Source organism: Leucoraja erinacea, chromosome 27, assembly GCF_028641065.1.
Source record: "Leucoraja erinacea ecotype New England chromosome 27, Leri_hhj_1, whole genome shotgun sequence".
Classification (NCBI taxonomy): Eukaryota; Metazoa; Chordata; class Chondrichthyes; order Rajiformes; family Rajidae; genus Leucoraja; species Leucoraja erinaceus.
Window position 1 is genome coordinate 8,281,141 of NC_073403.1, and position 27,687 is coordinate 8,308,827.

The 27,687-nt window shown below is 44.6% G+C and overlaps 1 protein-coding gene across 2 annotated transcripts in view; it reads right to left on the bottom strand.

The window, feature by feature from the left end:
* raraa (retinoic acid receptor, alpha a) overlaps positions 1-27,687 on the bottom strand; it is a 531,083-nt gene that overhangs the window by 34,461 nt on the left and 468,935 nt on the right. For both annotated transcript variants that reach the window (XM_055656972.1, XM_055656973.1), the window contains one exon: positions 9,827-9,968. In XM_055656972.1, coding sequence (XP_055512947.1) covers positions 9,827-9,968 — 142 coding nt within the window. The remainder of the gene's footprint in view (positions 1-9,826; positions 9,969-27,687) is intronic.

Sequence of the window (27,687 nt, forward strand, 5' to 3'; positions counted from 1 at the left end):
TTCACTTGGGGGAACTTAAATAGGCCGCTCAAAGGGTGAAGTATTTAACTTCTATTGCATTGCAAATGATTCGCTAATTAGTTAGATAAAAAATGTCATCTTGCTGTATGCAAACAAATGACTGGCTAATTAGTTACATGAATGTCATCTGCTGAAGGCAAACAAAGGTTGAGGCTTTCATCCCCAAGCAAACAGTGCTGCTTCCATTTTTAGCTGAACAACACCTGGGAGGAGAATTGTCTTGGCTGGACTTAAATGCCATTTCATTCACACTCCGCATTTGCTTGGCAAATTCCAGACAAAGAATGTTGCCGTAACATGCTGGGCTAAAGATAAATCGATGATAACAAATAGCCAGGAATATGCTACCAATGATTTCTTTCTTCTTGATCAATTGGGTGGCTGACACCAGCAAAAAGTGCAGGAAGGAACTGCAGATGCTGGTTTCAACCGAAGATAGGCACAAAAATACTGGAGTAACTCAGCAGGACAGGCAGCATCTCTGGAGAGAAAGAATGGGTGACAATTCGGGTCAGGTCTGAAGAAGGGCCTCGACCCGAAACGTCACCCATTCCTTCTCTCCAGAGATGCTGCCTGTCCCGCTGAGTTACTCCAGCATTTTGTGTCCATCCCTTATCTACCTGTGCGTAATCCATATCCATCCATCACCAGCATAAAAGTGCATCAGCTTACTTAAGACACTCCAAGCCAAGTGGCTCGGAATTAACAAGACAAGACACAAGATGCTGCAGTAGCTCAGCGGGTCAGGCAGCATCTCTGGTCAAAAAGAATAGGTGACGTTTCGGGTCGGAACCCATCTTTAGCCTGAAAAAGGTTTCCGACCCAAAACATCACCTATTCCTTTTCTCCAGATATGCTGCCAGATATGACCCGCAGAATGACTCCAGTATTTTGTCTCGGTCTTCAGTATAAACTAGCATCTGCTTCCCCCCCCCCACCCCCGACAAATTGAATTTCTCTACGTAAAAATTCAACTATGGAATAGCCTAAAATAAAAGACAGAACCAACTGATGGAAGTTCAGAGCTGGTGTTTGTGGCTGAAGTCTGCAAGGGATAGTTTTGAAGCTTACCCAGCTGAACTCTATGCAACTCATTAGAAACACACGCTGGTATGCCCTTATTTATCTGTCAAATCCCATCCTGCTCTTTGGGGCATTCAGTTTAGAATTACCAGAGCTGAAGGAGAACGATTTTTTCTCCTCAGTTCCAGGTTCCAGCAATGGTCTGGATTATTGCACACGTCTGGTTCCACAACTAAATGACTAAGTTTGTCACAGAGTTCCCTCGCCTCCATCCTTGCATCACCAAGTCTACCACTCCGATTTAACTCTAAAGATATTCCAAATATCTTGGTAGTGACAAGAACAAACACAAGGTTTTTGAGTAAGCTGAATGTCAGAAGCATGTAGTCAACTGATCGAATAGGGTGTTCGGAAATAGATTGACCTAAGAATCTGCACTTCCACAATAACTTTCTCCTCTGTTGTTCAGAGGAATGGAGCTTATTAACTTGTACCTGAAGCTGGATATAAAAATAATTATGTGCATATGTGAGCATGAATGAGTTACAGCTCATGCATGAACCCTGCAGAAGAAAAGCAGCCTGTTTTGCTGCATAACAAAATCAGTGGGCTATCGGGCTTATTTACATGCTGTATGACTATGCGTAGATGGAGCATCTTGATTAGCATGGACAAGTTGGGCCAAAGGGCCTGTTTACATGTTGTATGTCTCTTGGCATAGATGGGTCAGCATGAGCGAGTTGGGCCAAAAGGCCTGATTCTGTGCTGTGGGCTCCACAATTAGTTATTTGGCATTAATTTAAGGTCACTAGTCCTGAGATGCAGTGAAAAGTTTTTGTTGCTTTATGGAAATGCAGAATACATGGCAAAATATTTATTTTCTGAGAATGAAGTTCAATTATTGAAGATGGAGGAAAGGAAACATAGGCAATCGTGGCACATCAGCCCTGAAGATCTTTTAAATGATTAACAAGCCACAACATGACGTTGTACTCCAGGACGTTTATTAACGCACCCACATGAGTGAATAACATGTGTGATAAATGATCCCCCCCAGAAATTGAGACAACCCCTAATTACCCCAAATGCTCAGTACATCCAGGCACATTTGCCATCTTACAAAATGGAGGTCATGAGAGATGCTGATCATTCCTTGATGATGAATAATACAACTCTCCCCACAGACCCACTGCGGAATGTACTTATTTCATTTTAATTTTAACAGCAGACTTGAAAATGATCTTGACGGGGAAAAGCTACCAAATGACTGCAATATTGCTTGAGATTATTATAGGGCAGCGTTGTCGTTCTGGTTTGCTGTATGGTGTCTTGATAAATGTACGTATTGCAAATGCGCTTTTGGGGGTGGCAGTCCTTGAGGGTAAACCTCATGGTGAGGGGAGCACAATGGGAATTCAGAGGAGAGGTCAACATGCCTTGCAGGATTTTCTGTCCGTTAAAATTAATGGACGGAAAATCTCTTCGGGAGTACTGACCTTTGCACCCTAGTTCCTGGTATGTGCTTCCAACACGCGTGGCTCCCAGTCAGAAGCAGAAATCCTTGAACTATATTTGAAGAATTGCCACTGAATAAATATTTTGCTTTACAGTCCACTGCCATTTGTAAAAAATCTAATTTTATTGATCAGACAGAAATTTCAATCACTATTCACAATGCTGCTGGAAAGCAGAGATTTTAAAGTAATGATAATAATGTTTTAAAATAATATATCAATTACTCTTGCGAGGATTAGCTGCTTTCCTCTATCAACTCTTTTTTCTTATTACTCTCTTTAACATTTCCATTCAGGTTATTTATTCCTTCCATTTTAATTTCCTTTGTGCTGGCTCCCCATTTCTATGTAGAGTCTTTGTTTTCATTGGCAATGGAAAGAATCAAAGTCTGACCAGATTGGAGCATGTATCCCCGAGATACCTCAGGACAAAAATAAAGAGTTAATTTTTTAATTTATGAAAAAAATATATACTCTCATTGTGGCATAAGTTCAATGAACATCTAATAAGATGTCTGAAGATGGGTCTCGACCCGAAACGTCATCTATTCCTTCGCTCCATAGATGCTGCCTCACCCGCTGAGTTTCTCCAGCTTTTTTGTCTACTATCTAATAAGATGAGCTCTGTTAAATGAACATGTACATTGCGCTCAGAGGGCTAACCATTCTGTTTGTAATGAATCTGAACTCAAGTGCTCAATGGTATATTTGTTAACTTCAAGGCTTTTGGGTCTGTTGCCGTTTTTATCCGCTTGCCTTGATTTTTGATGGTTTGTGAGCTAATTATCAGTTACTTTCATCCTGGTTTTAAACTTAGAAATTGCTCTGCACCTCAAAAAAACTCATGAAATGCAGGGATGTTTGGGATTGGGATGGGCAAGGGGAAATTCCCACCAGCTTTACCAGCCCCAAACATTCAACTTGAAACGTTAAACTTTCCCTCTCTCACTTCATAGCTATGCCCTCTAGTATTGGGCATTTCCACTCTGGGTAGAAAGCTCTGACTGTCGACCCTATCAATGCCTCTCATAATGTTATACACTTCTATCAAGTCTCCCCTCAACCTCCGACGTTCCAGAGAAAACCATCCAAGTCCATCCAACCTACGAAGTCAAGCATGTCTTTCATCTTCTTCATCACCCTATCTACTTGTGCAGACACCTTTAGTTGAGCTACGAATGTGGACTCCAAGATCCCTTTGCACGTAAACGCTGTTAAGGGTCTTGCCATTGACTATATAAAGCTAGCTTTCTCCCCAGTAGAATAAAGCCGTTAACTTCAAAGGAGTGCATTTGATAAACATAGCTCACTTTCTGCCGAATAACGCTAACTTCACACCACTTATTGAAATTGTAGATGGCGACTGCTCACGTCAACTCAAGCCACTCAAACGTCCTGTTCCTTCAACACTCCACGTCCACCAGCATCAGACACAACCCCGTTCAAATAGCAGTCTACATTTATCTTGGAAATACTCGTGTCTGCAGCAGGTATTTGCTTTGGCATTCTCAGGAAGCACCACCTACTGTCAGGCATTCCCAGCTGAGGCACAAGTATGTCAGCAATGGTCAATGAAGCCGGGTGAGAAATGAACCGTTTAACGGAATGGGAAATCTATTAAGAGCAGGGCAGCACAAAGTTCAAGGTGATTTTGTTAATGAGACCGACAAAGCTGCACGCCTTTGGAATGCGGGAGGAAAACCCACGCAGTCACAGAGAACGTACAAACTCTGCACAGAGAGCACCTGTAGTCAGGATTGAACTCGGGGCTCTGGCTCAGAAAGGCAGCAGCTCTACCGCTGCGCCACCGTGCTGCCCAATAGCTCCCGGAAGGTCTCTGGGCAAGTGGTAATCGAATGAATGCCTGCACTGTTATCCCTTGCCTGTGTCCCAGAAATCTAATACACGACATTTAGGATCCATTCTAGTTAAAAGGGTGATAGTGTCAATCTGTCACAAGAAGGAATTGTGTGACTGCATGAACAGATTCATGTTACACAGCTTAGTTCTTGTAGCTGTGTTCAGGAAGCTCAATGGACAGAGTTACAGTTGTGTGTGCGCTCCATGCAGTGCCTGGCTGCTGGGTGATGTGAGCCGCTGCTACCCAACAGAGCCTCCTGCGAGCCATCTGGTTTGACATCCAAGTGCTCTCTGACCCGCCTGGAGCGAGGCAGGAGGCAGGGGAACAGAAACGTGTTTGTTCCCAACAGCACCGACTTTTGTGAAAGGAACCATTCTCCTTCTCCTTGCTAATCACCAGCAGTCAGAAGCTGGACCAACATGGAGGGCTAAATCTCTCAACGCTATCAGTTCGGACACCCAACTCCAAAATCATTTAAGAACTTGTTGCACACGAAGAAATCTACACCACACTGTCCACCCACATACACACTGCAGCAGAAAACATGTCAGGCAGAATGCTAAAATATTCCGTAACATGATCTATAATACTTCTCTCCACAATCATTTCAATTCTTCCGTATCAAACGTGGGTACTTGTCCAAAATATCCCTTCACGCATCAGGTTTCAAACATTTCTGGCATCAATCAGAAGTAAACCATTTATTTACACACATTCCTCCGAGGTTCCAGGGTAGGGGTCAGGAGAAGGGACAATTGTTGATTTTTCTTCTCCTCCTTAACTCAGGAATGCCAAAGATGACAATCACACCCACACCACCTGGCCTCAGATCAGATTAATTCAGCACAAACCACATGTAAACCCAATCTGGAGCTAAGAGATAGATAAGAGCTTTCATTTAAAGTGGTGCGAGAAGATAGATTAGATGTTATGATGCTGGCAGTGCCTTGGAAAACATTAAAATATAACCAGTATGTAGGAAGGAACTGCAGATGCTGGTTTACACCGAAGACTTCAGTCTGAAGAAGGGTCTCGATCTGAAACGTCGCTCATTCCTCCTCTCCAGAGATGCTGCCTGTCCCGCTGAGTTACTCCAGCATTTGGTGTCTATCTTCGAAATATAACCAAGCAGCCGAATAGCCCCTCCCAGGTGAGAACATGGGTTACATTCGCCTCCTCCAACCTCATCTATTGCATTCGATGCTCTTAATATGGCCTCCGCTACGTCTACAAGGCCAAGCGTAAACTAGGCGACTATTTCTCCAGATATTGGTGCTATGTCCACCGAGACCACATGGAGCACCCAGGTGCTTGCAATTTTAATTCCCTTTCCCATAACAATCTTTCCGCCCTTGCCTCCTCCACCGCCGGAGCGAGGACACATGCAAACGAGAAGAGCACCTTGGATAGCCTATAACCCAATGGCATGAACATTGAACTCTCCAATTCAGCTTACTCAACCGCCCACCACCCCGCTTCATCCGTGCAGTTCTTCCCCCCCAAACACAGCACCATCGTTGTTAGATCAAGAAATTGGGGGAATTGGGACACCTAACGATACAGAGAGGGTGAATTCCCATAAAATATCATGTTACATATAGATACATAGAAAATAGGTGCAGGAGTAGGCCATTCGGCCCTTCGAGCCTGCACCGCCATTCAATATGATCATGGCTGATCATCCAACTCAGTATCCCGTACCTGCCTTCTCTCCATACCCCCTGATCCCTTTAGCCACATCTAACCCCCTCTTAAATATAGCCAATGAACTGGCCTCAACTGCCCTCTGTGGCAGAGAGTTCCAGAGATTCACCACTCTCTGTGTGAAAAATGTTTTTCTCATCTCGGTCTTAAAGGATTTCCCCCTTATCCTTAAGCTGTGACCCCTTGTCCTGGACTTCCCCAACATCGGGAACAATCTTCCTGCATCTAGCCTGTCCAACTCCTTAAGAATTTTGTAAGTTTCTATACGATCCCCCCTCAATCTCCTAGATTCTAGCGAATACAAGCCAAGTCTGTCCAGTCTTTCTTCATATGAAAGTCCTGACATCCCAGGAATCAGTCTGGTGAACCTTCTCTGCACTCTCTCTATGGCAATAATGTCCTTCCTCAGATTTGGAGACCAAAACTGTACGCAATACTCCAGGTGTGGTCTCACCAATATCCTGTACAACTACAGTAGAACCTCCCTGCTCCTATACTCAAATCCTTTTGCTATGAAAATGTTCGTATAGTTTTTGGAGCAAAATTAGGCCATTCGGCCCATCAAGTCAATCATAACATGCCGAAACCAGCTAGTTTGCGGGGTCTCTAATGCAAAGCCTGAAAAAGCCTTGGATCTGCACCTCCACCAGGTTACAGAACTTGAGTTCAGGGAGGAAGAAAGAACAACTTATAAAACATCTTCCACATCCGCCAGAAAAAAATATTAAAATGTTCCAGTGCGCCAATTTTCTCCCACATCCCGAAGACGGCAGATTTGTAGGATAATTGGCCTCTGTAAATTGCCTTCAGTGTGTAGGGAATGAATACAAAAATTAGGTGACATAAAACCAGTGTGAATGGGTGAAGGATGGTCAGAGTGGACATTTCCATGCTCTAGAATATCCAAATGATTTTCAAATGCTATTCGTTGTAATAGGTGCTATGTAAATATATCTAATAAAACATTAATAAATGCATTGTATATATAATATGGGATGTGGCAGTCCATGGAAAACAAATGATGACTTTTGAAGGCTTGTGATGCATTTTAGGAATTTGATTTTGTGAACATTCTGATTCTCAGTGTAATCAGAATGTGGATACATCACAGATTTCAGACTGTAAATTATCAGCCCGTTACGCAAATTGGCCTCTTCCAAGAAAATTTAAATAACTTATGATGGACGAAGCTGACAAATTGGCTTCTTTACATTCTGACAAATGCTAAGTACTTGTAACAAAAGCTCAATATGTACAAGATCATTTTAGGCTTCTTTAGGCAGAACTCAATTAATTTCCGTCATGCTTCAGTTGAGCAAGAATCTGGCTGGAAGCCGCTTTTCAAAATGCCCAAAACTATCAGGATTTCACTCAGCAACACGTTGCAACCTGTCACAAATTAGTGTTCTACCAAGAAGGAATGTCCGTGGACAGACATTGGGGATGCTAGCATTGCTGAGGATGGATCATTCTGGTCTCCTGACAAGATCTCTACAGTTCATAATAAGAATAAATTCCCGTCAAAATTAACTCCATAATTTCAACTTCAATACAGCACTTTTGTGTAACGTGGCTCCATAATTTCTCACTTGACATTCAGTCTTAACAGCATATATTTGAGGGAGTTAATGTGGCCCTTCTGGCTGTTTTGGTTAGATGATCAGTGATCATATTGAATGCTGTGCAGTCTCACGAATGGCACTCCTGCACCTGATTTCTAGTTTTACTATGTTTCTATGTTAACCTCCAGTGCTTCCCAGTGTAGATTCTGCACGGTGGCGCAGCAGTAGAGTTGCTGCCTTACAGCACCGGAGACCCGGGTTCGATCCTGACTACGGGTGCTGTCTGTGCGGAGTTTGTACGTTCTCCATGTGACTGCGTGGGTTTTCTCTGCATGCTCCACTTTCCTCCCACACACCAAAGACGTACAGGTTTGTAGGTTAATTGGCTTGGTCTAATACAGTGATTCCCAGCCTGGGGCCATATGGCAATTTTCAGGGGGGCCACAGAAAAATTGGGGGATTTAGGGGGCCACTGGTTCAATGAAGGGGGGCACTTTTTTTCCGCTAATAATGTCAGGGGGGGGGGGCACAGAAAAATTAGAGAGCCCAAGGGGGCCATGAACTAAAAAAGGTTGGGAACCACTGATCTAATACATTGTCCCTAGTGTATGTAGGGTTGTGTTAATGTGTGAGGATCGCTGATCTGCCCGGACTCGGTGGGCCGAAGGGCCTGTCTCCGTGCTGTATCTCTAAATTAAACTAAACGACATGTGAACACGCAAGTTTTCCTCTACCACCCAGAGACATGTAGGATGGCAGGTTAATTAGCCGCTGCCAACAGCCACTAGTATGTGAGTGAGCAGTAGGATCTGTGGGGAACTGATGGATTGAAAATTGAGGTCAAATTCAAATACGATAAGACAAATGATAGTTTGACTCTGGTGGGGTGCATGATGGAATTTGTAACAGGGACAATATTGGTGACACATGAGGTTGCAGATGCTGCAATGTGGAACAACAATTAATCTGATGGAAGAACTCAGCAGGACAGGCAGCATCTGTGGTGGGTGCAAAGGATTGGTCAATCATTCGGGTGGAAACTCTGCACTTTTCACACTATGGCCCGTGATTCATGATTCCTCATCATAGTTTTTTGTTTAGTTTAGAGATACAGCACGGAAACAGGCCCTTTGGCTCACCAGGTCTGCATCCAGCAGTGGTCCCCGCACATTAACACAACCCTACACACATTAGGGACAATGTCTTACATTTAGACCCAGCCAATTAACCTACAAAACTGTGCGCCATTGGAGTTTGGAAGGAAACCGTAGATCTCGGACAAAACCCATGCAGGCTATTCCCCGGAAGGCGGGACTGTCATATGCTGATAGAATGGAGCGGCTGGGCTTGCATACTCTGGAGTTTAGAAGGATGAGAGGGGATCCTATTGAAACATATACGACTGTTAAGGGTTTGGACACGCCAGAGGCAGGAAACATGTTGCTGATGTTGAGGGAATCCAGAACCAAGGGCCACAGTTTAAGAATAAGGGGTAAGCCATTTAGAACGGAGATGAGGAAAAACATTTTCACACAGAGAGTTGTGAGTCTGTGGAATTCTCTGCCTCAAAAGGCGGTGGAGGCCAGTTCTCTGGATGCTTTCAAGAGAGAGCTAGATAGGGCTCTTAAAGATAGCGGAGTTAGCGGATATGGGGAGAAAGCAGGAACGGGGCACTGATTGTGGATGATCAGCCATGATCAAATTGAATGGCGGTGCTGGCTCGAAGGGCCGAATGGCCTACTGCTGCACCTATTGTCTATTGTCTACTGGGAGAACGTACAAACTCCGCATGGACAGCACCCGTAGTCAGGTTTGAACCCGGGTCTCTGGCGCTGTAAGGCAATTGCTCTCCCGCTGCGCCCTCTTCCCCACATCCAATCTGTGTCAAGCACTGTTGGAATTAGTAAATCTGAATGTGATCTCTATTCACTTCTCTAAGCTCCATAGAAAACTTGGTTAAAAAAGCATGATAGTACACTTCACAAAATGCCCACAGCTCGGTAGACACCTGAGAATTGAAAGTCCTGTTAGTTCACTCTGCACTCCACCTCCTTGGTATGATAGCAGAAACAAATGATCAAAGGAAAGCTTGCGGTCGGTCGTGTGACATGCATTAGACCGGACGGAGCATTGAGACTTACATTCCTTGGACATGCCAACTTCTAGGCACTTCTGTAGTCGGCAATACTGACACCGGTTGCGGGTGACTTTGTTGATGATGCAGTTCTTATCTCGGTGGCAGGTGTAGACCATGTTCTTTTGGATACTTCTTCGGAAAAAACCCTGCACATAAACACAGAAAGAGAAAAATATGGCGACTGGTCTTGACTGCAGGTATTCCAAAAATAAAACGCTGGACAACAATAAATATGCATTGTACGGTAAGAAAAGATTCCCTCCAATGGTTCAACTAAAAAAGATAACAAAAACAATGATTCATGTGGAGCTAGACGGAAAAGGCTGGTGTAACTCAGCGGGTCAGGCAGCATCTCTGGAGAAAATGGATAGGTGACGATTTGGGTTGTGACCCTTCTTCAAACCCGACCCAAAACGTCACCAATGTATTTTCTCTGGTGATGCTGCCCGTCCCGCTGAGTGACTTTCCTTGGACAATGATTTTAGATGGTCAGCCATGATCATATTGAATGGTGGTGCTGGCCATAAGAAATACTGGTGTCTTGCCCAGAGGAGAGGAATCGACGACCAGAGGATATAGGTTTAAGGTGGGGGGGGGAAAGATTTATTAAGAACCAGAGGGGTATCTTTTTCACACAATGGGTGGTGGGTGTATAGAACGAGCTGCAGGAGGAGGTAGTTGAGGCTGGTAGTATCACAGCGTTTGAGAAACATTTAGATAGGTACATGGATAGGACAGGTTTAGAGGGAAACTGGCCAAAGGCATGTAGTTGGGACTATTGTAGATGGACACAAAATGCTGGAGTAACTCAGCAGGGCAGGCAGCATATCTGGGGAGAAGAAATGAGTGATGTTTTGGGTCTCGACCTGAAATGTTGCCATTCCGTCTCAGCATGTGGTTGTGGGCAAGTTGGGCCAAAGGACCCCTTTCCACGCTGTAAGACTATCTTTCTATTCTACAACCAGTGACATGAGCCTGAGACAATGAGACTGATTGGCAGAGCATGTGTGGCCAGCATTCTTTGCCAGCGGGCTGCAGACACTTGGCATTTGTGGTCATTCTACCCAATGTGTGCCACTGGCTGCCAATAATTCCAACCAGCAACATGAACTCGGAAAATTGGCTCCAATGTCTGTGCATTCCTGCCTCCACTTCCCAAGTATGCTGATCCCATTGCAGACAGCTGTACCTGTCCAATTTAGTGGACTGCCAACAATACCAGATCCTTGTAAATCTGTTGGAACAGCTGATAGTATTCATATTTCCTTTAAAAAAATGTACTGAACATGGTCACCGATGATTTACATTCCCAATTTATCCGTGTATGTAAAAATCAAGCTTCCGACAATAACACACCTGATCCAAATTAATTCCCATTTAAGCAAATATTCCCCTGCAGCAAACAGCATTCAACTGCCATGCCCATATCATAATCCAAAATCGACCTAGTCATAGAGTCCTACAGCCTGGAAACAAGCCCTTCGGCCGAACTTGCCCACACCGGTCAACATGCCCCATCTACACTTGTTCCACCTGCCTGCGTTTAGCCCATATCCCTCTAATCCATGTACCTGTTTAAATGTTTCTTAAACATTGCGATCGTACCTGCTTTAACGACCTCGTTCCATACACCCACCACCCATTGCGTGATAACGTTACTCCTTGGTTCCTATTAAATCATTCCCCCCTCACCTGAAACCTATGTCCTCTGCTTCTTGATTCCCCTACTCTGGGCAAGAGACTCTGTGCATCTACCCGATCTATTCTTCTCATGATTTTCAAGATTCAAGATTCAAGAGAGTTTATTGTCATGTGTCCCTGATAGGACAATGAAATTATTGCTTTGCTTCAGCACAACAGAACATAGTAGGCATGACTACAGAATACCATATACCATTATATAAATATGCACACACATGAATAAATAAACTGATAAAGTGCAAATAAACAGATAATGGGCTATTAATGTTCAGCGTTTTGTCCGAGCCGAGTTTAATAGCCTGATGGCTGTGGGGAAGTAGCTATTCCTGAACCTGGACGTTGCAGTCTTCAGGCTCCTGTACCTTCTACCTGAAGGTTGCGGGGAGATGAGTGTGGGGCCAGGATGGTGTTATACGCCTCTATATGATCGACACTCATCCTCCTGCGCTCCAAGGAATAGAGACTCAGCCTACTCAACCTCTCAGACATCTGGACAGACATTAGATGCTGCCAAGAGTGTTAATTTTTCAACTGTGCAGTACATTATAGATGGTTTGAACAGCTCACTGTCAAATATCCCCTACACACTGCATCACACTTCTCAGATACATTGCCAATCCTCAGGGAGTTTTCCAACTGACGGTTCAAAACAACATCTGCTGCCGCCCATCATTTGTAATATAATTTTATGTTGCAGGTGTGTTGTCCTTTTCAGTCTCCAACCTGTTCCAAAACCACAAACATTTTCCCATGATAAATTTCCGCAGGTGACAGTGGTAAAATTTTGTCTTAAGTTTGCAGAGTGAATTTCCAATAAGCTAATTGACAGCAGATGTTATTGCAGCCAAAATTGGTCCTGAGCATGATCTTGAGAGGAATAGATCGGGTAGATGCACAGGGCCTCTTGCCCAGATGAGGTGAATCGAGGACCAGCGGACATAGGTTGAAGGTTAAGGGGGAAAGATTTTATAGGATTTTAAGGGTAACTATTTCACACAAAGGGTGGTGGGTGTATGCAACAATCTGCCAGATGATGTAGTTGAGGCTGGGACTATCCCAACATTTAAGAAGCAGTCAGACAGGTACATGGATAGGACATGTTTGGAGGGATATGGACCAAGCGCAGGCAGGTGGGGCTAGTGTAGCTGGGACATGTTGGCCAGGCTGGGCAAGTTGGGCCGAGGGGCCTGTTTCCACACTGTATCACTCTTTGACTCCATGAACATCCAAACCCAGGCTTTCTCGCACTGCTGGTGGTCAAATCAAAACTGAAGTAGTGAAAGGCCTGGATAGAGTGGTTGTGGACAGGATGTTTCCACTAGTGGGAGAGTCTAGGACCAGAGGCCACAGCCTCAGAATAAAAGGACGTACCTTTAGAAAGGAGATGAGGAGAAATTTATTTAGTCAGAGGGAGGTGAATCTGTGGAATTCATTGCCGCAGACGGCTATGGAGGCCAAGTCTTTGGGTATTTTTAAGGCAGAGAGTCAGTGAACTAAAACAAGGGATGAATGCCATAGTCCTCGTCCGTCTACCTTTGATAGATGCATCTGACCTTGATAACATTGACAGGACTGACCACTGCACTGTCATGGAGGACATGAGGCCCCATCTTCACAACACCATACCCTGAAGCAACACAATCATGTTAATGGTAGAACAGATTTAGCAGCTCACAACTGGGCGACCATGAGGTGCTGTAGTCAGGAGAAAGGTACACTACCACTATCTGTAGCCTCACGGCTCAGCATATCCCTCACTGCACCATTGCTATGCAAACACTAAAAAAGACTGCAGATGCTCAAGTCCAATCTAGAAGTACAAACAGAAAACCTAGAGCAGAAATAGACAAAGCTGTTTCTCAGTGGGTCAGGACGTATCTGTGGGAAGGGAAACAGAGTCAATGTTTCAAAGACACGGAAACACTGACACAAAGATACAGGGCGGTCACGGTGGCGCAGCGGTAGAGTTGCAGCTCAGGAGACCCGGGTTCGATCCCGACTACGGGTGCTGTCTGTGCGGAGTTTGTACGTGCTCCCCGTGACCTGTGTGGGTTTTCTCCGAGATCTTCGGTTTCCTCCCTCACTTCAAAGACGTTCAGGGTTTGTAGGTTAATCGGCTTGGTAAATGTAATGATCGTCCCTAGTGGGTGTAGGATAGTGTTAATGTGCGGGGATCGCTGGTTGGCAAGGACCCGGTGGGCCGAATGTCCTGTTTCCGCGCTGTATTTAAACTAAACTAAACTAAACACTTTGCCAGAACTGGAAAGGAAGCGGAAAAGGCTTGTTAAATTACAGGAAGGGTGGAGGAGGGATTGTCTCAGAGAAGGGGGAAGCCCAAGGTGACCTGAGGAATAAGCTAGTGCTACTATTATGTCTGAAGTATGAAGAAGGGTCTCGCCTATTCCTTTTCTCCTTGATGCTGTCTGACCCGCTGAGTTACTCCAGCTTTTTGTGTCTGTCTTTAGTTTAAACCGGCATCTGCAGTTCCTTCCTCCACACCACTATTATGTTTTGACTGCTCCTTTCCCCTCTCCCACACAGCTTTTCTTTGTTACATGGCCGAGAGGTAAGCTCGCTGCCAGTAAGCCATGGCTGACACATTCGGCTCTGTGACACTCTGTGCAATGATTTCACCATCAGGGGAAACGTGGCAGTGAAATCTGGATGATGGCTTCATGGAGATGGAAAACCTTCTGGTCTTTTAGCAGGAAATGCCAAATGCACAGCAGTCTGAATCAAAATGTCGACAAGTAAAGAAATAAAAAGTTTATTTTGTGTAATGCTATTTCTTTTGCTGAGCATTTCTGATAAAGGTAAACAACCCCAAGCCCCTATAATCTTCTTGAATAGCCGTGCAGAAGTTATTTCCCAAAGTAATCTCCCTGCATATAAAAACTAAAGCCATGGGGCTCAGATCGGATTCACAGTCATTGGTACTGGCCTAACACAAAGCAATGAAACGAGGCTATGTATTGCTGAAGAGAGCAGCCAGGTTGCAAGCTTTATGGACGATTCATTTTAGCTAGAACATCTGTTTCAGCATGAAATGTCCACAAAGTGCAAACATTACGTTTCCCATACTTTCGTCAGAAAGTAGTTATTTAAGATCAGTCGCTGCATAATATGGTTGCTGCAAATATTTGGAACAACGTTGAAGATATTTTTGCCCCCCACCCCCAAAGTTCTTTGTTTCTCTCGTGCTCGTATTACAGATCTATATGTAACTACCTTTGTTACATTCCATATAGGAAATCTTATGATCTTATGCACCGGTGATAAGTGGAGTATACTGAATGACAATTAGTCAATAAGGGGCTGCACGGTAGAGTTGCTGCTTTACAGCGCCAGACACCCAGGTTCGATCCTGACTACAGGTGCTGTCTGAATGGAGTTTGCACGTTCTCTCGTGACCGCGTGGGCTCTTCCCTCACTCAAAAGACGTGCAGATCTGTCGGCTAATTGGCTTTGGTAAAAATTGTAACTTGTCCCTAGTGTGCAGGGTAGCGTTAGTGTGATCGCTGGTTGACATGGACTCGGTGGGCTGAAGGGCCTATGTCCGTGCTATGTCTATAAAGTCTAAAGAAATAACCTGCTTCGGTAAATTTTGATTTCACAGAACCCCAAAATCAAACCTTAAACTGAGGTATTATAATGAGTTAAGGGCCTGTCCCACCAGCATGCGATTGCACGCGTCTAGCGCGACCAAACGTGGTGGCTTGAGGCGTACGCCCTCGCGGGGCCGGTCCCACTTCCAACCTCGGAGCCGTCTGGAGTTGTGCGGGGCTGGTCCCGACATCATACTCACCAATCAGCTGGGCAGGAGGCGGGCCGACTGAATTTGGACGTCGCACGGCGACGGGCAGTTACGTCATCACGGCAAGCCGGGCGGTGACGTCATCGCGCCACGCCACGTGCTAGGCGACGCTGCGTACGACGTCGAGGCGCTGCATACGGCCTCAATGCGGCTGCGGGACGACAGGCCGTTGTCGCGCGGAATTTTTGAACAGTGTCAGTTTTTTGGAGCCCCGTGCGTGGTCGGGACCAGCCCCGCGCAACTCCATACGGCTCCTGCGATCAAAGTGGGACCGGCCCCGCGAGGCCGTACGGCTCAAGCGACCACATTAGGTCGCGCTCGCCGCATGCAGTCGCATGCTGGTGGGACCGGCCCTTTGCTAATTGAAGCAAGAATAAGCTGGATGTGACTGCCCAAGCTCACTAAATGGACAGACTAAAAATGCGAGTGTTGTTTGTACCTATGAACATAGAACTTAGTGACGGTAGTCCACGGCCTCTCAGAACTCCTCCGTTAATTAATAGGAATGTAGCCGAACTGATTTAAAACTCAATTTCACGTTATTCCACCAGCAACCTTTCAGCCTCTTTCTTATCAAGAATCTATCTAATCCTGACCTGAAACATCGCCCGTCCATTCCCACCCCAGGTGCTGTCTGACCGACTGAGTTCCTCCAGCACTTTGTGTTTTTACTCAAGATTCCAGCATCTGCAGTTCCCTGTGTCCCCATTCAGCCAGCTCGTGCGTTTCCAGTTGCCGTGACAACCTAGCTCATAAGCAGGAAGCAACTTCCAAAATGCGCTGAAGTTTACCTGGGGCCATTACTATATTTATCTTTTCAGGCCATTTTTGATTCCTTGTCAGCTTCAGGGCTAGAGTTGGACTTCTCACCCTCACGTCAAGGTCAACTATTTGACAGGTGATCGTTTTTACAAGACTCGTCCCATTAGCTTTTCCCTCGCTGTCAGAGTGCAGCACTCACTCCAGTGCTGGCGGCAGCAATTTGAGCCCAGGCAAGAGCAATGCAAGCAGGAGAACTAACGCAGTCAAGTCCAAACAATAGGGCGGTATCGTGGCGCAGCGGTAGAGCTACTGCCTTACCGCGCCGGAGACCAGGGTTCGATCCTGACCACGGGTGCTGTGTGTACGGAGTTTGTACGTTCTCCCCGTGGCCTGCGTGCGTTTCCACCAAGATCTTCGGTTTCCCCCCACACGCCAAAGACGTACAGGTTTGTGGGTTAATTGACTTGGTATAAATGTAAATTGTCCCGCGTGTGTGTCGGACAGTGTTCGTGTGTGGGAATCGCTGGTCAGTGCGGACTCGGTCGGCCAGAGGGCTTGTTCTGGCGCTGAATCTCTAAACTAAACTAATAATCACTGCCGACTATTGACATGGGCCTGAAGAATAAACATTTTGAGCACTACTGGTTAGGCTGACCAATACCAACTGGCAAACAAAGGTCACTTTGCCTTAATTGGTTTAGCAGCCTACAGCCGATCTGTATAAATATAACCAAGGAGCTTAATTTACAGTGTTTCAGGATCTTCTGGTTTATAGTTTATCAACACACTGTAATAAGATTGACAATGAAAAAGCCGATACATAAATATTCAGCAGGCTGCCGAGTGTAATATCAGAGGTAGACCGGTCAAATATTTGGTAACGGTCCAGTTACAGCCGCAAAAGAGAAAGGTCACCCTGGTCTTGCCCCAATAATGCAAAACTTCAAGTGCTTCAATTGACTTAGGAACATTAGCTTTGTTCCTCCAGCATGGTTAAGCTGCCATACGGTTACTAAATATACACAGCTTAAGCCCGTGACACATTTGACCCGTGGCACAGAATGGTCCAAAAGCCAATTACTCCGCATTTTCCATTCAAAGTACAAACACGTCTTTAAACAGATTGCGGATCTTATGACGGAGTTAATTATAAACCACTCTCTGGAATCTCCACCTTCCGCTCTTCCTTCTAATTCCCTGATCTAAACATAAGAACATAAACAGAAGCAGGCGTAGGTGTTTTGGCCCCCTGGGCCAGCACTGCTGCTCAAGAGATCAGAGCCAATCTTCCACCAGTCAACCTTCCTGAAGTATCCCCATAAGCTTCGATTCGCTCAATATCAAAAGTTCTTCTCTATCCTTGACTGGAGTACGTCAATGACTGAGTATCTGCAGTGGCCGTGGATTAGATTTTTAAAGATTCATAGCAACAGGAGCAAAGCCTCAGCTCAAGCCAAAATGGCCACCACTCTTATCAAGCTTTTGTCATCCCTGCAAATCCTCCCGTAGTCAGGATTGAACCCAGGTCTCTGGCGCAATGAGGCAACAACTCTACCGCTGCGCCACTCCACCGCCCCAATGTGGGCCAAGGGGCGGGAAAATCAAAGGGAAGAAAATGACTGATTTAATACGTAGACTGCAGATCTTGGACAATTCTCGGCAATCAAGAGTAATACTCAATATAAATTAAAATAACTTTGCAATAACATCCATACGTTGTGACTTGGAAATTGCATTAAGAATGCTTAGGAACAGCTTCAAAAGACAGCATTTCTGAAGGATCTTAATGTCGCTCACTACAATCACCCAATTGTAACACCACAAAAACACACAAAGTTTAGAACCAAGTATGTTGGGTTCAAGATGGATCTATCATCAAATGTGTAAAAAGTCTCACTCTAGGCACTAAAATATTCACTTAACTTGTCACCTAAAGTCAAGGGTTAAGAACTATAAAAGACTTGCGGACATTAGCCTTTGTATCTCTGGCAGTTCATGAACAGAACTCCATTAACAGTTGCTTGTTTGGATCTTAATGTCTTGCACAACACAAACAGACTGGGGTTGACTCAAGGTAAACACATCTGCACTTTAAGCCATCAATTTCCAGCGCAGCGTACCACTTCCATTCTCTTCCGCTACACAACACAAAGTATTTTTAACAGGACTGCTTTCCAGTGATCCAGGATGTCTCACGAGATTCCTTGTTTAGTTGTATACAAACCAGACGGGTTTGTTTCTCCCTGACGCTGCTCCTTGCCACATGGTATGCTGGGGCAGGGATCAATTTGATTTCAATTTTAGCTTGGATAGAGGCAGAAAGCTGGAGTAACTCAGCGGTTCAGAGCACCGTCTCTGGAGAAAAGGAATAGGTGACGTTTTCGGTCGAGAGTTTTATCACATTGGACATGAGCGAAACACGGATTTTGTTCAGTATAATGATGCAACTTAATTAATTTTGAGGCAGCAGAGTAGAGCAGCAGTAGAGTTGCTGCTTTACGGCGCCAGAGACCCGGGTTCCATCCTCACTACGGGTGCTGTCTGTACGGAGTTTGTATGTTCTCCCCGTGACCAAGTGGGTTTTCTCCGGGTGCATCGGTTTATTCTTGCACTCCAAAGACGTACAGGTGTGTAGGTTATTTGGCTTCAGTAAAATTTTAAATTGCTCTCAGTGTAGTGCTGGTGCACAGGGATTGCTGGTCAACACGTACTCAGTTGGCCAAAGGGCCTGTTTATGTGCTGGATCTCTAAACTTCTTTACTTAAAGAATCGATATCGAAAAAGGGAAAAGACACATAACACTGTGGAGTTCGATTTAAATTAATTTTGATTTTGAAGCATTCTGTTTTTCATTACATGAAATGTGTTCTCAATGCTGCTTTAATGCCCCAGTTTAAGCTGTTGCTTAAAAAGGCTTATTCTTCAATATATTGATTCATGTGATGCAAAAACACACACGCTTAGGCCCATATGTCACGGTTTAATCCATCACAATGCTAAGATACTCAATTTCTTTTAGCTCTCTTTCCCCTTCCCTCACAGTCAGCATTCCTTCATCGGTTCACAAGTATCAGTAGTTTCACTAACACCAGCAGTGAAGTCTGTAATTGAATTGAATTGAATGATACAGCCCGTCAAAGGGTCCTTCAGCCCATCGTTCATGCCGACCATTAATCATCCGTTTACACTAGGCACAAAATGCTGGTGTACCTCAGCGGGAGAGACAGCATCTCTGGAGAGAAGGAATGGGTGACGTTTCGGGTTCGAGACCCTACTCCACACTGGACTGGAGTCTGAAGAAGGGTCTTGACCCAAAATGTCACCCATTCCTTCTCTCCAGAGATGCTGCTTGTCCCGCTGAGTTACTCCAGCTTTTTTGTCTATCTTCGATTTAAACCAGCACCTGCAGTTCCTTCCTACATATCCAATCACGCTTGGTCTATGTCCGTTCTAGTTCTAAAAATTCCACTTTAAGCATCCACTCCCTACAAACTAGCAATTTACAGAGGTCAATTAACCTACAAACCCAGCACGTCTTTAGGATGTGGGAGGAAACCAGAGTATCCAGAAGAAACTCATGCAGACACAGGGAGAAGGTGCAAACTCCACACAGACAGCATTTGAGGTCAGTATCGAACCTAGGGCTCTGGCGCTGTCTGGCCAGAAATGGTATTCGCTATGCCACAAAGCACTACACATAGTATTTCTATTCTACATATCTCTGTTATAGACACAGAACCAACCCAGGTATTTGGGTTTCAATGGTTTGGCCATCATCACAGTGAGAGATGTCCTGCATTAAACATCATCATATTCAGTCATTTATTCTAATCATCTGGCATTTCCAACAAGCACCAAATGATAGAAAAGATAGACACAAAGTGCTGGAGCAACTCAGCGGGCAAGGTAGCATCTCTGGAGAAAAAGGGTGGGTGACGTTTCGGGTCTGGACCCTTCTTCAGACCAAATGATACATCGTGCCTGTACAACGTCACTGAACTGACCATTTCACCATTTTTTTCATCTCTTCAGGGCTGACGTTGGAAGATTTAACTTGACGGGTAATGTTTTCCTGGTCTAAAGAGATACTTCTTCAAGCACGAGTCAAAACCAAATGCAGACAGGCGAACTGCAGGGAACATCAAAGCCAAATTTCAGCCGAGAAACTGACAATTTTGAGCAGGATTCACACAATGATGATCAAGACTGGGCAATGTTTACATGGATAGGACAAGTTTTGATGGATATGGACCAGGCGTAGGCAGGTGGGACTAGTGTAGCTGGGACATGTTGGGCAGTGTGGGCAGGTTGGGCCGAAGGGCCTGTTTCCACACTGTATCACTCTATAAGTCTATTGTTAATTTGTCTTTCTTCCTTTCACTCACAGTTCAGAGCATCCTTTGAAAACCCTGATCAATTCGATCAACTAATTTAATCTATCAAACCTGGAATATTCCTCATCTGCCTGGCAAGGAACAACCTTCTGCACTATTGAAGGAGATCATTAAGGGATTGGACACGCTAGAGGCAGGAAACATGTTCCCGATGTTGGGGGAGTCCAGAAACAGGCGCCACAGTTCAAGAATAAGGGGTTGGCCATTTAGAACGGAGATGAGGAAATACTTTTTCACCCAGAGAGTGGTGAGTCTGTGGAATTCTCTGCCTCAGAAGGCAGTGGAGACCAATTCTCTGGATGCTTTCAAGAGAGAGTTAGATAGAGCTCTTAAAGATAGCGGAGTCAAGGGATATGGGGAGAAGGCAGGAACGCAGTACTGATTGCGGACGATCAGCCATGATCACAGTGAATGGTGGTGCTGGCTCGAAGGGTCGAATGGCCTACTCCTGCACCTACTGCCTATTGTATTGAGCGCTGTCAGTCCCCAAATGGCAGCTTGTTGAGACTGCTACTCTTAGCATTGACTTTGTGGTAGCAGTCCCAAGGACCAGAGATGGAAAAGACGACAGGATTAGGATACATTTATCTGCTGTGTCTGAAACTTTCAACTGCACAAGTACTGGCAGCAGAAGGAACTTATCTTAAAAAAGCACCCTGTGTGTGGGAATTGAGCTAACTGAAAGGCAAATTGCTTATGAAGGGAGGTAGGAGAGGGACAAGGCAACCACACGCCTGTTTGGTGCAAAAGTATTAGAATCCATACTTGGCTTGGGTTCCCATTAGTGTTGAAGGCTGAAGGGTGGTTCATTCACAGTGTTTAACTCAGAGAGCTCATCAGTGGGAAGCTCAAAGGCAAGCAGCTTTGCATTAAAATTAGAACAAAACCCACCAGGAGTAAATCAGAATGCAGTTTTTAATACAAAGAGGGAAATCAAAATCTGGAATTCTCCCACTGAAGGATTATGGAACTCCAGGATAATCTGTTCTTTGGCCAGATTGTTTTTTTTGGCGGTGTGGATAACAAGGGATTACTTTCTATTTACAATATAAATCAATGGAGAATAAAGCAGCATCTGTAATTCCTCATATCTCCTTTTTTAACTCTTTGCATTGCAAAATACAACCCATTACATTTCTGCAGGGTACTGAACCACGAGGGACATTTATATCACTGGGCAACATCCATGCATGCAGAGGCTACTGGGGAGTAAATACTGGGGAGTAACGTGATTTACTCTCTTTCCTTCTCTCTCCAGGGGTGGATCCAGACTTCTAGTCGCAAGACCCAACCATTATCCTGGTTGCAATCAACCTTCAAGTTTGTATGTGTAGGAGGAAACTGCAGATGCTGCAAGTTCGCTGATGACACAACAGTGGTGGGTCTCATCAGTGACAATGATGAATCGGCGTACAGGATGGAGGTGGAGCTACTCACAGGTTGGTGCAAATCCCACAACCTCATTCTCAACGTGGGAAAAACTAAGGAGATGGTGGTTGACTTCAGGAGGGCGGGAAAACAACACCATACACCTCTGCACATCGATGGAGCTGATGTGGAAAGGGTCAGCAGCGTGAAGTTCCTAGGACTCCACCTGTCAGATGACCTGACGTCCACGACCAACACCACAGCACTGGTCAAGAGAGCCCAGCAGCGACTACACCCTCTCTGAAGACTACGTAAAGCAGGTCTCCCCACTACACACCTACGAACTTTTTATAGGGGGACAATCGAGAGCACATTAACCTACGGCATCACTTCCTGGTTCGGGGGCTGCAAGGCGTACGAACGGCACCAACTAGACAGGATTGTGAAGACCGCCAGCAGGATTATTGGTGCTCCACTCCCTTTCCTGCTGGACATATACAGGAAGAGATGTATCAGCAGAGCCATCTCCATCATCAAAGACCCCTACCACCCATCGCATCACATATTCTCCATCCTGCCATCTGGGAAGAGGTTATTAGCTGCAAAACCAGCAGGCTGCTCCTCAGCTTCTTCCCGCAGGCTATAAGACTGATAAACGGACTTTGCCCCCTGCCAAAGTATCGCGCACCAACCACCAACCTGGACACACTGCAGCAGAGCCACTGTCGTGCCGCTGCCGATCGGAACGCCTGTTGATGTTTAGTAGAGAGTAGAGTGTTTAATTTGTTCATGATATATGTATTTTTATTTCTATTTATTTTTTACTGCACACTGAATGGGCACTGGTTGAGCAAAGTTTTTTTGTTTCCTCTGGGTATGTGAGTACTCAGGAAAATGACAATAAAGATATACTATACTATACACCGAACATAGGCACAAAATGCTGGAGTAAATCAGCGGGACAGGCAGCATCTCTGGAGAGAAGGAATGGGTGACGTTTCGGGTCAGTCAGTTTCTGAAGGGTCTCAACCCGAAACGTCACCCATTCCTTCTACCCGGAGATGCTGCCTGTCCCGCTGAGTTACTCCAGCATTTTGTGTCCATCTTCAGGTTTGTATGGCTTCGTACACAAAGCCAACTGCTGAGGTTGCAAAAAAAACAAGGATTTGCCACGATAAGACGTCTCAAATTTAAACAAAGGAGCCAGGACACAATGTTAGATACTGCAGGAACACAATGTAAAATGCACACTGATAAGCTACAACCTCAAGGACAGGCGCATGAGCAGATTGTAGAATATCTTGCAACATCACATATTTCCCTTATTTGGGAATACCGAAAGCCTACAAAAAGGTATAAAAAGGCGAATGACTGTGGAACGAGCAGGAATCCACAAGAAGCATTTAAAGAGTGTGTAAGCATGTTGTTCTATATTTTTTGTGTGTGTATGTGATGCTTGGCAACAATGAGCCCTTCATTTTGAAGCTGAACTAAATGAAGAGCAACTGGTGCAAAATGCCCCGAGTTAACAGACAGATCAAATTCTTTAATTGTGAATATTGGCTCTCTGTGGCTGGCGACTGTGAACAACTAATAATCTAATTATATGAACAGCCTCTCGTTTGAGATTTGGGTCTGTATTGTTAAACATTGGCAATTGATTCATAATTGAAAATTAATAATTTAAGCTTTCAGACTATGTAAACAGTGAAATGATGATATAAATCGGGTGACTGGAGTTATTATATTTAGTTTTGGAGAACTTGGTTGCAGTGGAAATCTAAGAAAGCTGAGGTAAACGTAAGGCCAATTTAAGATTATGCCCTCTAACGCTTGATAGATTTAGCTGTTGCACTTTGACTCCTACATTTTGACTCCTTTTAAAGAAATTGGATGAGTTCACTTAATTTGAATGTTATCGCATTAGTTGGTAATAAATCTTTGGAGTTTTGTGATTGGACGGCTAAAAAGTATCTGGAAGTCCCAGGGACCTTCTGCCATCCAACGCAGGCTGCGGAAAACGTTGCGTGCTGGTGTCAGACGGACTGCACCCAACAAGAGATTTATTTTAATGATTTTGCCAAAGAGTTAATGAAAAAAAGTGGTGTTTAAGAAAGAACTGCAGATGCTGGTAAAATCGAAGGTAGACACAAAATACTGGAGAATCTCAGCGGGTGAGACAGCATCTCTGGAGAGAAGGAATTGGCAATGTTTCGGGTCGAGACCCTTCTTCAGACTGATGTCAGGGGAGGGGGAAGGACAAAGAAAGAAAGTGGGCAGAGACAATGAGTGGGAGGACTGGGAAGGGTGAGGGGAAGGAGAGAGATAGAGAGAGAGCAAGGACTGCCCGAAGTTGGAGAAAAAAGGGGTTCTGGACTGCTCTGATCAAGGACCAACAATTTGCTGCAATGTGAAGATCAAACTTAACTACAACACCAAACTAAACTGAACAATTTATGGATGCTTTCTTGTGCGTACAAGAAGTATGGTTAGAATTTAGTTGTTTTTAAGTTTAATTTTAGAAATACACCCTTTTGGCCCACAAGTCCGCACCAAATACCAACGGTCACCTGTGTACTAGTTCTATCCTACACAATAGGGGCAATTTACAGAAGCTAACTAACCTTACAGCCTGCACGTCTTTGTAATGTGGGAGGAAATCAGAGCACCTGGAGAAAACCCACGCGGTCACAGGGAGAACGTGCAAACTCCGTGCAGACAGCACTCTGTAGTTAGGATGGAACCTGGGTCTCTGGTGCTATAAGGCAGCAGCTTTACTGCTGCGCCACCATGCCGAATACTTTCTAACAATTGGTATAAACTAATATTCAGTCTTCCCCAACAAAATATGATTTCACAATTGTGCAGGTTAAAAGTATTGAAGTTAACAATCAGTTAATGGTTTCCAGAGCATTAATATTTGCATTTCCTAAGAATCATTGCGGTTATAAAGTGTGACTGTGGCATTGCTGGTGAAAGGTCCGATAGCAAAGACTGGGGAAAAACCTTCCTGTTTGCCCAGATAACATGCGAAGAATGATAATCCTTTTAGGCTGGAAAATATTTGTAATAACATTCATGTGCATTTGATTAAACAAATCACATGGTTTAAATGTATCGTGATACATGTTTTAGGTGAAATTGTTGTTAAAAGTCTGAAAATATTATTGTGCTACTTTTAAATACAGAAGGAGATACAAGTTAAAGAGAGGTACAAGAAGCAACTGCAGATGATGGTTTACATCGTCACAAGTTATAGGAATAGAATTAGGCCATTTGGCCCATCGAGTCTGCTCCACCATTCAATCATGGCTGATCCCCTGCCACCTAATTCCATTTTCCTGCCTTCTCCCCATAATTCTTGACACCCGTTCTAATCAAGAACTTGTCTCTCTCTGCCTTAAAAATATCCACTGACTTGTCCTCCACAGCCCACTGTGCAAATGAGTTCCACAGATTATCTACCCTCTGGCTAAAGAAGTTTCTCCTCACCTCCTTTTTAAAATAGCGCCCTTTAATTCTGAGCTATGACCTCTGGTCCTAGACTCTCCCACCAGTGGAAACATCCTTTCCACATGCACTCTATCTATCCCTTTTATTAGATAATGCCCCTGTCCCACTTAGGAAACCTGAACGGAAACCTCTGGAGACTTTGCGCCCCACCCAAGGTTTCAGTGCGGTTCCAGGAGGTTTTTATCAGTCTCCCTAGCTGCTTCCACTACCTGCAACCTCCGGCAACCACCTGCAACCTCCGGGAACCGCACGGAAACCTTGGATGGGGCGCAAAGTCTCCAGAGGTTTCCGTTCAGGTTTCCTAAGTGGGACAGGGGCATAAAAGGCATTACACCTTAGATGGAGATGCTGAAGAAGGGTCTCGACCTGAAACATCACCCATTCCTTCTATTCAGAGATGCTGCCTGTGATGCTGAGTTACTCCAGCATTTTGTGTCTATCTTCAAAGTTAAAGAGATATTTGGCAGCCCAGCTAGAGGCCGATGCCTTGGTGTGAATCAATTCGCACTTCTTTAAATCACTGCTTCCTTGTTTGCATCAAGCAAACACAAAGAGGATGTTCTGGTGATTTACTTCATCTTCCTACTCCCAAAGGTCTTCAAAGTTTGTTTTGCCAAGAAATAATCAATTCCTTACTTCTCCCAAGGTTTGCCTGAATAACTATAGATCAATATTTTTGCTCGGGTGCAATGTTGAACGTGAAGGCGTCATGATACGTTTTTTTTTTTCAATTGAAGTGTCAGATGTTAATTTGGGCATTTATTTAATGTTAAATAATTACCAGAATTAAGATCGGACACATTAATGAGAAAAGACAGCAGCGAGATGATGGTAGGTGGAGTTATCAAAAGATTGTTGGGCAAATTAATTGATTCTAGGATTCTTTCGAAAAGTTAGAAAGCCTTTATTGAAGTCAGTTTGTTTGTTGAGATATGGTTCGGGTGAAACGTGAGTTTGTTTGTGAAAGAGGCAAATCAACTGAGAATAAGCTTAAAGCGTGTAAATCAGTAGAGGATCTGTGATAAAAATACTTACCCGGTAACTACAAATTATAACGTAACCACTATTTGAAACATTGGAATCATCTAGTGGCTGATAATCAAGCGCCTGCAAGCATGGAACATAGGAGAGTACAGCACAGGCCCTTCGGCCCACAATGATGCCAAGGCCATGATGTCAAGTTCAACAAATCTACTTTACTGCGCAAGTTCCTTATCCATTCACATGCATGTGCCCATCCGGAAGACTCTTAAATGCACTATCATATCTGCCTCCACCACCACCCCTGATAACTCGTCCCAGGCACCCACCCCTCCTTGTGTAAACAAACTTGCCCCGCACATCTCCTTTAAACTTTGCCCCTCTCACCTTAAAGTTATGTCCTGCAATCATTGACATTTTCATCCTGGGAAAAAGGTTCTGACTGCCAACCTTTTCTATTCCTCTCATAAATGCACAAACTTCTATGAGGTTTCCCCTCAATCTCTGACACCCCAGAGAAAACAATCCAACCTCTCCTTATAATTAATCCCCTCTAATGTGGGGAGTATTCTGCTAAACCTCTTCTGCACACCCTAAAAGCCTCCACACTCCTTTGATGTGTTAACCAGCTACCTTGCAAACTCTTGAATCGCTGGTCACATGTAGTATTTTCTTGAGGTACCATTGTGTTTGCAGATGTGATTTGAGTATAGGAGCAGGGAGGTTCTACTGCAGTCGTACAGGGTCTTGGTGAGACCACACCTGGAGTATTGCGTACAGTTTTGGTCTCCAAATCTGAGGAAGGACATTCTTGCCATAGAGGGAGTGCAGAGAAGGTTCACCAGACTGATTCCTGGGATGTCAGGACTGTCTTATGAAGAAAGACTGGATAGACTTGGTTTATACTCTCTAGAATTTAGGAGACTGATAGGGGATCTTATAGAAACTTACAAAATTCTTAAGGGGTTGGACAGGCTAGATGCAGGAAGATTGCTCCCGATGTTGGGGAAGTCCAGGACAAGGGGGTCACAGCTTAAGGATAAGGGGGAAATCCTTTAAAACTGAGATGAGAAGAACTTTTTTCACACAGAGAGTGGTGAATCTCTGGAACTCTCTGCCACAGAGGGCAGTCGAGGCCAGTTCATTGGCTATATTTAAGAGGGAGTTAGATGTGGCCCTTGTGGCTAAGGGGATCAGAGGGTATGGAGAGAAGGCAGGTACGGGATACTGAGTTGGATGATCAGCCATGATCATATTGAATGGTGGTGCAGGCTCGAAGGGCCGAATGGCCTACTCCTGCACCTAATTTCTATGTTTCTATGTTCATGAACA